The following is a 13,318-nucleotide window of genomic DNA, read 5'->3' as shown; positions in this document are numbered from 1 at the left end:
CACCATGACTCCACAAGAATGAAGCTTATTATATGATGTTGCATGCACACTGAATAAAGAACCATAATTGATGCTCTTGAGCACAGTGCACGAGGAGAACTTAAACATAGCACAATGGTTATAACATAGGGTAGTGTATATCCACCTACAGGGGCGGATCCAGGAATTCCTTCTGGGGGGGGCACAAGCAAGGCCGTATCCTGGATTTTGTTCAGGGGGGGAGGGGGGCACAAGGATATCTCGTAATACAAAACGAACGCAATGACAATGGGACCGTATTAAAAATCTTGTATATTTTCGATGGTCTGGGGGGGGCACGTGCCCCCGTTCCCCCCCCCCCTGGATCCGCCTATGTCCACCTACATGCTGCTGCTTTTTCGTGGAACTTCATATTAAGTTCATTTTTTACCCGCCGCGACGGGACTGAGGATCGTTACTTCGTAATAACGAAAATTTTGCAATAATGTTTCTATTACTATAGATTGGATTGGCCTTTTCGTCGGGACCAATGATTTGCTTCGTAATAACGAGAACTTCGTGATAACGTTTTTCATATTAACGAGAGTCTACTGTAGTGCATATGGAGGGTGTACATGGATAATGAAAAAAATGTATTGAATTATGATTAGGAATAAAATTATGAATACGACAAAAATAATGGCAATCAGAGGTGTTGGCAAAAGATCCTTAGTCATCAAATTTATGATCAAATGTACTTTACATCAGAATCCCAGACATTTGGGAATGACAATTCTGAGTGCACACTCATGGGACGAGCTGCATCACTACCATCTTGCAAAGTAGTAGAACTTGAAAGACTGTTGCAGCTGAGCAACCTGTCACTTCTCTCACTGGCTTCCTTGGCCTTGACAGTTCTATCATGTACTCCTAAACAAAAATCAAGCAAAACATTAAAACAATTTCATGCACTATCATTCAGCTAATTACTTACTTTACCCTAAAATTGCTTGATTGGCCTTAAACAAAAGTATAGTGAACATTTGTGCACAAGAATAATGCCATGTGCCTTTACAGAACAAATTTATGGTTTCATAGATGTTCAAAGTTTAACCGCAAGATTAAGTGATTGAAACAGAATAGTGATAATTAAGCAACTAAAAAATGAAAAGCTATACAATAGCAAAGTCAAGGCCATGAAAAACATCATAATCTTTGATCTCGTTTCCAAATCACTCAGAACTTATACTATGTACATACCATATTCTACATTCCCTTCTAGAGATTCCAAAATTGAATTGAAAGGGTCTTCTCGGCTTGAGATCAAAGTGAATCCTTCTTCAGTCTCTGTTTAAGCAGTCAAACATGCAATTAATTACACAGCTATTAGTTTTTTTTAAATTAACTCTCTGAGGAGGGATTCCTTACTGTAAAAAGAAATGGGTCAATACTTTTATTGCTGGTACTTCTATAATTATGAGAGAAACTTCATATAAATTTTTCTTTTCAAGTTAAAATTTACTACAAACACTACTACAAGACTACACTAGAAAGGGTTGATCCTCCACAGGCACCATCAACCTCGGGACTTCATCTGGGTAAGTGGCATGATGCACATTTTGGAAAAAACTTAAGATCTGTACATGTTTTGACACATATAATGCTTATTGAAACATGCATTGAAGGGATAGGGGGTTGGGTGTGGGGAGTGGAAAGGCTACCCACAGAGATACTCTAAAATGAGCGTACCCCTGGCTTGCATTTGATCTTTTTATGTTTTTTTTTCTGCAATAAATAGAACTACTGCCGTCATATCCATACTTTAACGTACCATGAACGGCTGCTGCTGTAAACGTACCCGGTAAGATTGCATGGCAGGCTGCTGTGAACGTACTTTTACATCCTCCCTGCCAAGGGTACTTCAAAATGTGGCTCAGAAACCCAGCCACATATAATGACGTTCAGTCATGACTAAGTAAATTCTCATCCCCTCAAGATTCACTACAAATGGGCTCCACTGCACATAAGTACAAGCACCAGCAAATAAAATGTATTGATTCCTTTTCTTCTCTGCACGCATTATATCATTAATGAAGTTCATTCAACACTAAAATACATTTATTAGTAAAGATCTAAATATAAAATCAACACACTCATTAGTAAAATTCAATGTGTAAATAGGTAGTGCACCTCTAAATAAAAGCAAGTGAGTAGCAACAGCAAAGGTAGTTGAATATTGAAACTAGAGATGGGATAAGGACTCAAATATTCAGCAGAATACAGCCAAATATGTACTAGGATTTGACATAGGATTTTAGCCATCAATTTCAGATTCAATTTACCACTACGATAATTTGAGACAGGAAAGGGATTCAAAACATTTGATTAAATCCTTTGAAAGCCAAGACTTGACATGCAATCCAATCCAAGGTTTTAAATCCAAAATTTTAAAATCCAAGGTTTTTGATCCATAATTATTTGAAACAATGAACACTTTCACATGAAATCAAGTTTATAAAAAATATTAATTTCAACGTCTTAATTGAGTCGATGTATGAGCAATAGCATCTAATAATGTGTTAAAAATTAAACCGAGAGAAATGTATTGCACAATAGTGTGGAAATCTTTTTTTTTTGCATACCTTTCATACGAAATTCACATGTATTCTTCATCAAATTTTCTAAATACTCTTTTTCTATACTTTAAAATTTCAATATGACAAGTGACCTATCATAAGGCCTATCATTTGCATGTAAAAAAATATAAATAGACAGAGGTCAAGAAGACCCTACCAAGCTCTGAGCTCAGTCTTGTGAATAACATCTCTTCATAGCAGTGCATAACCATTAGCCCGAAAGTAATCAGCGGCACCCATTTCACCGGTGGAATCAAAGTATTCCCTCCATAAACAGGTGTACAATGTTTATTTGGACAGCCTCAAAGCATTTAATCATCACAAATACAACACATATTACCGCATTGTTTATATAACTGAGCACAAATCAAATGAATGACTACCCTACAAGGCTTGTGGGCACAGAGTATACAGTTCATACATCAATCCAAAGATTTCAAGACTAATAAAATAATGGCTGCTTTTAGTGTTATTATCATAAAACCATCTCACAAAACAAGATATTTTTCAAGAAAAACAAAGATCAATTATAAAAATTTGTATAAAAAATACACTCAAATACTCAACACATTAGAAATGAAAATAACGTTAATAAGGAATAACATATTTGGAAGAAGCCATAATTACGTACCTTGGTGCTGGTCAAAGTCAAATGCAACACACTTAGTGGGCAGGGAATCGACTATTTTCTCTGACATGCGGCTGGCTCCTGCTTTCAATATCCACACAAACCAATAATGCAACCTGAAAAAACATATAATAATATTTTTATGAGTTCCTATCCTTTTCTTTCCTATCAATTTATAGTGATGGGTGAAAATATAGAATAATAGTAATAAATGATGCAAGAAGACTTTTCAAATTTTTGGAATCAAAATTCCCAGTGAAAATGAGCTGATGATCAACACCAGCAGTAATAACTGATACTTTCAGGAGTTAACTAAGGGACAATAATGCAAAATAAAACAATAAACTTAAGACACTACAGGTACAAGGCATACACTGTGAGGGGAGAGGGTGGGGGGAGCATTCTCCAAGACTCAAAACACTAATGGGCAGGCAGCCTCACTAGTGAGAAAAAAGGTGAGGGCGATGGAGCCAGATGAGGACATATTAGTGTCTATCCTAAATGAAATCACAGGTAACAAGATCTTGTTAGAACCTCATACATGACTGTTTGAATATAGAAAAATTCTCCTCATACCGTTCCCAAAAACTCTGCTCAAAACTAAATATTTATAAAAAATACCTATTCTTTTCAGAGTGGAGTTGACTTGAGAGACTCTCACTCAACATCTCCAAAAAACACAGGGTATTGCTTTCACAATGATAAAACCAAAAGTCAAGTACATACATACGCAGTGCAGCATCCAAACTCTTCTTCTACCGAAATTTTTCTGCCTTCCATCCACTCCTACATTCAGGCAATCAATTTCTGCATCTCCAAAAACACTTTTTGAATGGGCAGCCCACCTCAATCTCTTCTTAAAAAACCAACGTCTGGTTGTCATACCGGATTTTTGATTCCAAGGTAGTAAGAGTGTCCATCCCAATTATCTCAGGTTTTATTAATCTCGGTAGAATCAATCGTATGTTAATGTTTTTTTCCTACTTTTAATGAAGGCCAAATTTTTTTTGTTACCAATTTGCTTTTCTTACCAACTCCTTCAAACATCTACAGCCCTTTTCTGGTATTTTAGCACATTTTCAAATGATTGTTGGATTTATTTATAATTCTCCTTGGAAGTACATGTTAATTCTGATCCTTAGTCAACCAGCCTTGCTGTCTTCACTTCTACTATTTGGATTTCGAGCATGAGAAGAATTTTATAATGAAGATGAAAGTTCATTTTGATACTCGATACTTCTTTCATAGAGCTGTATCACTCCCCATTGCTTCTGTCCCTCCTCTCAGCCACTTTTTGTGGATGGGCTTTGTAACACTTCATTTTGAGTTGTTTTGAGTTGGATATTGGTGTGACGACTGATGGGAGGACAATGAAGTGGATTGTTGTTGACAGCGCGGGAGGTAGAGAGAGGGAGTTGGATTGTAATAGTTGTGGCGTGCAGGTGTGTCTTTGCTCCCGAGTTTTTAACTTATAAAAAGTGTTTTTAAAGTTTAATAACAATATTTGTGAAGTTTGAAGAGAAAATAAAAAACGTTACGGCTTTTATATTGTCCTTCCTTGTTTATCTTCGATGATAGCTTCCTAACCATTTCTAATTCTCACAGGTTCAGTCGTGGATTAAGTACATAAATCCTCTGTCCACAACTTTATTTTCCTTCTTTTTCTTTCCCAACTTCTTGATCTCACTGCAAACTTGTTTCTGCCCCTTCTCAGTTTCTATTGTATCTTGAATGTTCTTAGACCTTGAACCTCACTTGATTGAGACCTTGCAGGGATAAAGTCCTGAGGCCGGGTCAAAATCAAAGACCTCATGAGGGGGGACGAAAGGGAAGAACCAAAGTAAAGAGGCACCACCATGATTGTGAACCCGATGACCCCTCTCAGGTAGGGAAAGGAATGGAACTTAGGGTAATGGGAGAATTTCGCACCATCATTAGGGCAATGCAAGCTACCACTGGCGAAACCAGATTTATTGTCCCTAAAGAAGACCCACTAGGCACCCTCCACTCCCACCTAAAGGTAGAGCTCACCCCAAACATAATCTACTGGCGTGTCCAAGAAGCCCTATGAAAATTAAGAACACTCCCACCATCCATATTGACAAGGTTTTAAATATAAAAAGATACAATTACATACCTGGCAAAAACTGCAGGATCATTGGTGAGTTCTGCTAAAGAACGAGCTGGACCTGACACAACCTGGGTGGAAGCACTAGGATGTTGAGCAGAGGATGCCGCGCTACTGGTTGAAGATTGATGGGTTGATTCATTTCCTGAATGAAGACCAGATTCCTCTATATTTTTCACTGCCCTCTCAGAAACCTCACTTTTCTTGGGGGACTGAAGTCTTGTTGGGGCCGAAGACACTGCTTGAGCTGTAGCTGCAGCATTCAACCTCAGAGCCCTTTGAGGGTTCTCAGCCTGCTCTTGATCATATACCTGAAATTACAACAATTTACAGTAATAAAGAGCTTTTTTTAAAAGGACCAAAGTAGGGATGGGTCACCTCAAAGGTGCCTTGAAGGAGACAGTATGCTAAAAGAGGTTTGAAGAAATATCACACCCAGAAGCTAAAATTTTTGCTAAATATCAAGCTTAAGTTCAAAAGTTAAAGAATATCAAGAAATATTTTCCTCTGCATCTTTACAAACTTTGCTATTACTTTTTTTTGTGGAAGAACTGTTGACAATTCCTACGGGCATAAAAAATTAATAAAATGCTAATTATATGGTGAGATTAAATCTAATTTACAAGCTCATCTGACTGCTGTATAAAATATGTTACAGGAATCAAAAAACAAAAATAATCATAAGTAATTTTCCACCCCATGAAGTTACACTCTAAGAGCCAGGTCTCTGATAAGCCAATGGGTATTTTTACTAGGCACTCTCAAAGGGAAGGAATAAAGGAATGGGGATCTCACTACGATGACCACAATGAATCCCCCACAGTCATGATATGTTAAACCCACCCAATAATCACTTATGGTTACATTTTGCGATCAGCCTGCGTCCAGTACCTCCCCTATCCCTCCCGACCCACCACATTATGTCCTTATTTATTCTCCCCATTGCATTACAGCAACTACACTAAGGAGTGGTAGCCGCCAGCTTCATCTAAGTCTAATAATAAGGGAAGGATAGTGTAACTGGGAGGATGATTCATGTGACCTACTGGTACGTGGCATTCCATCCCACAGCAAGAAGTGTCATGACACTCTGGTGACAGCTGGCAGTTGTTGATCCAGGATAGGGATAGGGGGAAGGTGGGAGACCTGGGGGATAACCTCCCATCAGCACCCTGATAAAAATAAACTCCTCCATTAAGGAGAGGTTTACCCTCCATTGAGGGTACAGGAAGGATAGGTGTACCATTCCTGTACCCTTCAGCAAGGGTACACGAAGGGTATTTTAGAACATCGGTGGGTAGGCCCTCTCCTTCCTGGAGGGTACGGGAAGGGTTTGGTCAGCCTCGATGAAGGGTACAGGAAGGATAAGTGTACCCTTCCTGCACCCTTCAGCAAGGGTACACGAAGGGTATTTTAGAACATCGGTGGGTACGCCCTCTCCTTCCTGGAGTGTATGGGAAGGGTTTGGCCAGCATCAATGGAGGGTACAGGAAGGGTAGGATTAATATAAAAACTAAAAATCCATAAATTAACAAAAAATTTAAAAAATCGCTAATAAACTAAATTAAACGAATGGGGATGAGTTGCAACAGTGATTTCTAAAGTTATAGGGCAGAAAAAAAATTAGCCTTCACATGGTCTTGAACCCAGGACCTACATATTAGAGGATCATGAACTAGTGATTTAACAACCTCGGCTATCGAAGTAATTGAGTTAGCTTCTCAACAAAACTTATACTACAATATCTTAAGATGAGAATCACACCTGGGCCTATGTGGAAGAAAGCTGTGACTTTTTTCTATGACACCTATTTCGTTTCAGAAAATAAGATCGGCATTCAAATACTGAACATCACTCTAGCGATGTCTCATTGTCAGCCACACAAATAGGTTACATCCTAAAACGTGAATGGAAGAACTTCTAAATGAGCTTTTTTCACAAAATTATAGAAACTATTGTGTACAGTGGCGTAGTCAGGAATTTTGTTTGGGGGGGGGTCCAAAACCAGGTGGGAAAAGTTTTGAAAAACAGGATAGTAAGTATTGGGATTCAACTTATTCAAACACTTTTCATAATCGAAAAAACTTCAATAGTCAAAGAAATATTTTTTAAATTCATTATTTTTCAATATTTTGATTTCTTTTATGAAGGAAAACGATTGTGTTTTTATACTTCGGAGGGACGGAGGGTCCGAACCCTCCGGACCCCACCCCTGGCTACGCCACTGAATATGTATATTATTGTTTTCCCTAAGGAAATTTTAAAGATTTGTTGTGTAGCCCGTCTATCTTTGCTTTCAAAGACTGCTTACGTTCTTGTACGGAACTCAATACTCTTTAGCAGGTGAAAGTAGCTGAGGAGACACTTTCAGGATATGTTTTCCTCAGTTATAAATGCTAAGTCCCAAGGAAGGGTAGACTAAGGATTTTTCTATCCTTCCCTTACCCTTAATGGTGGGTAGAGGAAGGGTTGACGGATGGTAAGGGAAGGAGTTCCAAGGAAGGGTACACGAAGGATTTTCTACCCTTCCCTTACCCTTAATGGTGGGTAGAGGAAGGGTACACGGATGGTAAGGGAAGGAGTTCCAAGAAAGGGTACACGAAGGATTTTTCTATCCTTCCCTTACCCTTAATGGTGGGTAGAGGAAGGGTACACGGATGGTAAGGGAAGGAGTTCCAAGGAAGGGTACACGAAGGATTTTTCTATCCTTCCCTTACCCTTAATGGTGGGTAGAGGAAGGGTTGACGGATGGTAAGGGAATGAGTTCCAAGGAAGGGTACACGAAGGATTTTTCTATCCTTCCCTTACCCTTAATGGTGGGTAGAGGAAGGGTACACGGATGGTAAGGGAAGGAGTTCCAAGGAAGGGTACACGAAGGATTTTTCTATCCTTCCCTTACCCTTAATGGTGGGTAGAGGAAGGGTACACGGATGGTAAGGGAAGGAGTTCCAAGGAAGGGTACACGAAGGGTTTTTCTATCCTTCCCTTACCCTTAATGGTGGGTAAGGCGTGGGTCGTGCAAGGGTAACTACCCACCATGAAGGATGCTACCCTTCCTGTATCCACCATGGTGGAGTTTATTTTCATCAGGGCAGTGTGACTCTGAACAAAATTACCACACTATCTAGTATAAATTTGATACCCCAGGGGGAGGAGGGCTAAAGCCCTTCTCTGGATGAGCCACTGACTGCTGGGATAAATATAACTACACAGTACTTCTAGGATTGAATACCTACCAATAAATTTGCAGTTCACAGATGCAAAAAGACTTTAAAGTTTAAATTAAATTTATATCTCATTTCACCACTTATTAGCAAACGGTAAATAAATCCCTGAGCAATGCTATAAGGTACCTAATCAGAAAATATTATAATAATGACCTCACCCTGATCATGACACTTACTCGGATAATCGGATATTTTAAGTCGTTCTCACCTTTTCTGCTCGAGACTGCAAACTTTCAATCAGCCTTGAGAGACTTTCAACAAGGAAAGGCCAAGAATTAAGGAGGTAGATATGGTCCCTCATAACCACGACAATGCTAAACCACCTATGAAATCCTCGGGCATGGGAGTCTTTCAGTAAGAAAGTGTGAGATAGGGCTTGTCCACTAACAGATCCGCCACCTCTGCGGCACCCCGCTCCATCTCCAGCAGGTACGGAGAAAGAAACGGGGCCCTCTCTACCCTCGCTCACCTACAAAAGTGGAAATTGTAAGATATTAAATCAGCAACTGCAGCGATAAAATAGGAACATATGGTATTCACTTGCCTCACAACTTAAACTTAACACACATGCTTGTTTTAGTAAGCTTCTGAGTCGTGGATGAGATGGCGACCTTCGGGTAACATAGGTTATCCTTCTTTCATGATCGTTTGTGAGATAGCACACACCTCCCTTCCGCTTTTTAGCATTACCCAAACCTTCGTCATCTGAATTTTCTAAAACAATCCACTGTCCGTCTTCATCCTTCCCCACTAACGAGGATTTGTCCAGAGAATGACATGCCTATGATAAATAACAATATTAAAAATGAAGCCCCGAAATGAATGCATGGGACAAAATAACACTTTCAAGACCAAACATACCCTGCAGCACCGCGATTCATCCTCCTCATGAAATTTTTCCCCTTCACCTAAGCATTCAGGATCTCCGTAAAATATTTTATGCTCGATTTCAGAAGCATTTTCTCGCATACCTTTTGGTAACTGCGCAGTTTCATGAAATACTTGCGTTGACAGAACAACAGTAGGTCCATGGAGCTCACAGAAGTGACATAAGGCAATTACGGCATTCATTTCAGTAAGATCTACTTTGGCAACAACAATGTTTACGTTTTCAACATATTAGTCAAAATCAGCTGATCAGTCTCATTTCACATTTCAACATGTCGTCACAATCTTATTAACAGAAATACTCTACCACACGTCAATTTCGCCTCAGCTACACATCACAATCATCGGAGAAATAACGATCATTACTTAGGAGAGAGGTTGATCTTGATTCAACCCAATTCGACCCCACTCCTTGCTAGTCAATTCAAGACTCAAAATCACAGTCGTGACACACAATGTTAAAAAGTGTAGACAGCGTAGCGTAGCGGACGACGCGGCTGGAGCCACTACAGCGCTTTCTGCGGGCGTTTTCCGTAAACTAGCACCCTCCCCTCCAGTCCCCATTCCACTTTTATTCTTGCTTTGCGTGTTGCATACGGTAGGGATACTATGCGGGATATCATTTAAATAAAATCACAACATGTGCAAAGCATATGCCCATTTATTTTATAAAAGTTCACATAAAAAGTCACTCACCAACCAAATACAATGATTTGAATTAGTAAATAAATAAACACTATACACAGGATGGCGAAAGCCTGACAAGAATCTCTCCATGCCTCACTTGTGTACGCATAAGTCCTCGTACCCACACACACAGCGAACTATAATTCCTCAGTGTCATCACAAATTACGGGATAAGAACACCACAAAGAAAATTCCTTTACCAGTGGCCACTTCACTGCACTGAATATGAGATTGTTGAAAAACAGAAATTGGTAAGCAAAATCAAGATCACTATACAAGCGTTAATGGGCTGAATATACGTGACTTTTCGAAAATATAACGTTGTCAACCACTTCACACACCACACGCAGGCTTGAAAACTTGATGTAGAGAGAATTAAGTTAAAATAGAATCAACAACTACATACAAACAACGCCTAAAACCGTACATCGCGATAACACAAGATCTAACCGGTCCACAGTAAGTAGATGTTTTCCTAACGATCAAAACTTTCGAAATGAGGAGACGAAATTTCATTGGCCGATTCATGATTGGTCGATGGGTGAGACAGAGGAAGCACACATATTTCATATTTCCTATTTATTATTAAAGATACCAACTGAGTTACATTACACAAGTTATGAAATAATTTTTTACGCAATAATATTTATTAATCAAAACTATCTTGTTAAACGATAGCGTTAGTTCAAGAAAACGCCCGTCAAGCTGTTGTGTCGCACGCTGTCAACAGTTCGCCCGCCTTGTGCCTAAGCCCTGCTCAAAATCAGCCGATAACATTGCGCAGTGAGTACGTCTTTTTTTAACTTGTCGTGAGACCGCGTGATACGAATCCTCCATAAGGGAATTTCAACTTAAATTGCCGGTACATGCGGACGGTAAATGTGAATTACTATCATCTAACGGCTAATTGTTATAGCGGTTTAGACTATAGTCTCATTGATCTTTGAATAACACTAGACCCATTGATATTGATCAGCCGTAATACTCGGAGGTTCACACTTCGTATCGGCTAAATATCAAATAATTGTGCATAGTACCAACCCACTAAAGCGGTGAATGAATGATTTGAATCGTTCATATGAGCTACATAGAGGCAGCTTGAAATTTGCATGATTTTGTAATGTTATCCATCTGGTACCTAAATATATTATATGTAATAGGCATAATTATAGTTGAGGCAATCCTTAACCCTTACAAAACTGATCTCATTGATGCATTTCATTAAGAATCTGCACCACATACAGAGTTACAGTGGTATTAGCCTTCCCTTCTTGGAGGAGAACAGGGTCTGTGGTAATATCAATCAGCAATGCCCTCTTGACCCTCCACTAGATGATAACACCAGCTGATTCACTCTTCAGTACTCCATGCCCTCAACCGAAATTTCACTTTAGACTGATTGATCATGGTACTACATAAATTTGTAGGAAAATGAAGTTCTATAAATATTTTTCTTTCCTTACATTTAAAATGGGTTTCAAGGTCATCGTAGTTCACTACTCCCTCCTCCCACATCAAGAAGTGCTCAAGTTCCAATTCAAGTAGATGTAAACTCAGTCATCTTATATCCTTTCCTAACCAAATTTTATTCATTTCTATGCAGTACAAAAATACAGAATACTGGATTCAGTGGTGATTAAGGTCATCGTTTTGTCAGGATGGTTCTTAATTTCCAGACCACCTCGGTGTTATGCAATACCTCCTAGCAATAATGTATGTTTAACATCTATTACATGCAGACAATAGGGTAGTTTCCTTCATCAAAGAAAACGAAAGGCATTGATTGTGATTCGTTACCCACCATTAGTTTATTCATTATATACAAATTATTTGGTTTTAGAAATCCCAGTTTAGACAAATGTTAATGGTCAATTTTAACCTCATTTGAAAAAGGCCAGATTGGCAGCCATGCGATGCCACTCCACGTGACATAGGGACCTAGATGATATACGACTAGTCAGGAGTTTTACATCGTCTGAGATTACCAATGCATGCATTAGGCACAGAGCTCAGGGAAACATTTCTTAATAATCACCTATTAAAATTGCCCATGGTTGGAAAGTTTCCTTTGTTTTATAGGGTATTAATAATCCTTAATTAAGGCAAGCACTACCTGCTAGCAGCCTGCATCGTAGTGGCGCTCATAGCCTCGCACCAAGGTGGCCTCACATAGTGGCAGCCAGAACCAGAATGGTGACACACGGGCTTTTTCTAGCATTCATACTTATGTTAGCCGTCACGTTTTTACACACTTGAAAATTTTCTCTTTTCATTTAATCGCAAAAAATAGATATCAACATTTAAAAATCTATAAGCGTGAAATACGTACTCCAGAAGTAACAATCTTTCAATTTACTCAACAAAAAAATGGGAAACCACCCTAATGGCTTGTAGATATTAATCAATTATTTGCAAATATTGATTGCTAATCAGTTAAAATAAAAAGTTTTTGACTGACTAAAAAATTATTCTTTTTTCAATTTCTCCGGAAATTAAAGGGGGTTAGGTGGGTAACCACCACCTTCCTGAAACAAATCCAATTAACTACTTCCTTTTGGTATGATCAAGGGCATACCCAGCGAGGGGCAGTAGGGGGCAGTTGCCACCCCCTAGAAGCAAAAATTGCAAATGTCTTTGAGGAGAATAATATTTTTCTAAGCAAATAATTTTAAAAACTAATAAAGATCAATTATGGTTTCCTTAAAATTTTGATTTCATTCACCTATTCCATGCTTAAATCTTACCTACAACTTGAACAACCATGGCTTGCCCTCCCCCCCTAGTTTTGATCCTGGGTATGCCCTTGAGTATGATACTGGTATTTTCTGGTTTACTACATCATTGAAATCTCCCACTACATCTATCTCCAACTTTTCAAAACAACACAAGTCAATTTCCATCCTCAGGACATCAGCACAAAGGGCAGACAGGCACTACCACAATGATCTGTAACATAGACCAGTTTCAAGTTGCAGGACCATTGAAACCAAGATGAAGACGAACTTCGTAATAACGAAAATTTCGCAATAAAGTTTCTGTTACTACAGATTCGATGGGCCTGTTCGTGGGGACCAGTAATAACGAGGACTTCGTAATAACGTTGTTCATATTAATGAGAGTCTACTGTAAAAGCCTCGTTGTTCAATACCTGCATCAGACTGCCCTG

At 39.0% G+C, this 13,318-nt stretch overlaps 1 protein-coding gene across 2 annotated transcripts in view; it reads right to left on the bottom strand.

Moving 5' to 3' along the window:
* Positions 1 to 9,897, bottom strand: part of LOC124172356 (folliculin) — a 35,536-nt gene extending 25,639 nt beyond the window's left edge. Inside the window, exons 1-7 of one of the 2 annotated variants that reach the window (XM_046551803.1) lie at positions 9,439 to 9,897; positions 9,122 to 9,358; positions 8,786 to 9,046; positions 5,360 to 5,661; positions 3,226 to 3,338; positions 1,219 to 1,305; positions 722 to 888 (exon numbers count right to left, since the gene is read on the bottom strand). In XM_046551803.1, coding sequence (XP_046407759.1) covers positions 722 to 888; positions 1,219 to 1,305; positions 3,226 to 3,338; positions 5,360 to 5,661; positions 8,786 to 9,046; positions 9,122 to 9,358; positions 9,439 to 9,648 — 1,377 coding nt within the window. In that variant the 5' untranslated portion in view covers positions 9,649 to 9,897. The remainder of the gene's footprint in view (positions 1 to 721; positions 889 to 1,218; positions 1,306 to 3,225; positions 3,339 to 5,359; positions 5,662 to 8,785; positions 9,047 to 9,121; positions 9,359 to 9,438) is intronic. The other variant, XM_046551809.1, reaches the window with a different exon arrangement.
* Positions 9,898 to 13,318: the final 3,421 nt, after the last annotated feature.

Source organism: Ischnura elegans, chromosome 1, assembly GCF_921293095.1.
Source record: "Ischnura elegans chromosome 1, ioIscEleg1.1, whole genome shotgun sequence".
Taxonomy (NCBI): Eukaryota; Metazoa; Arthropoda; class Insecta; order Odonata; family Coenagrionidae; genus Ischnura; species Ischnura elegans.
The sequence above is the reverse complement of the archived record's forward strand: the minus strand, read 5'-3'. Positions and strand labels throughout refer to the sequence as shown.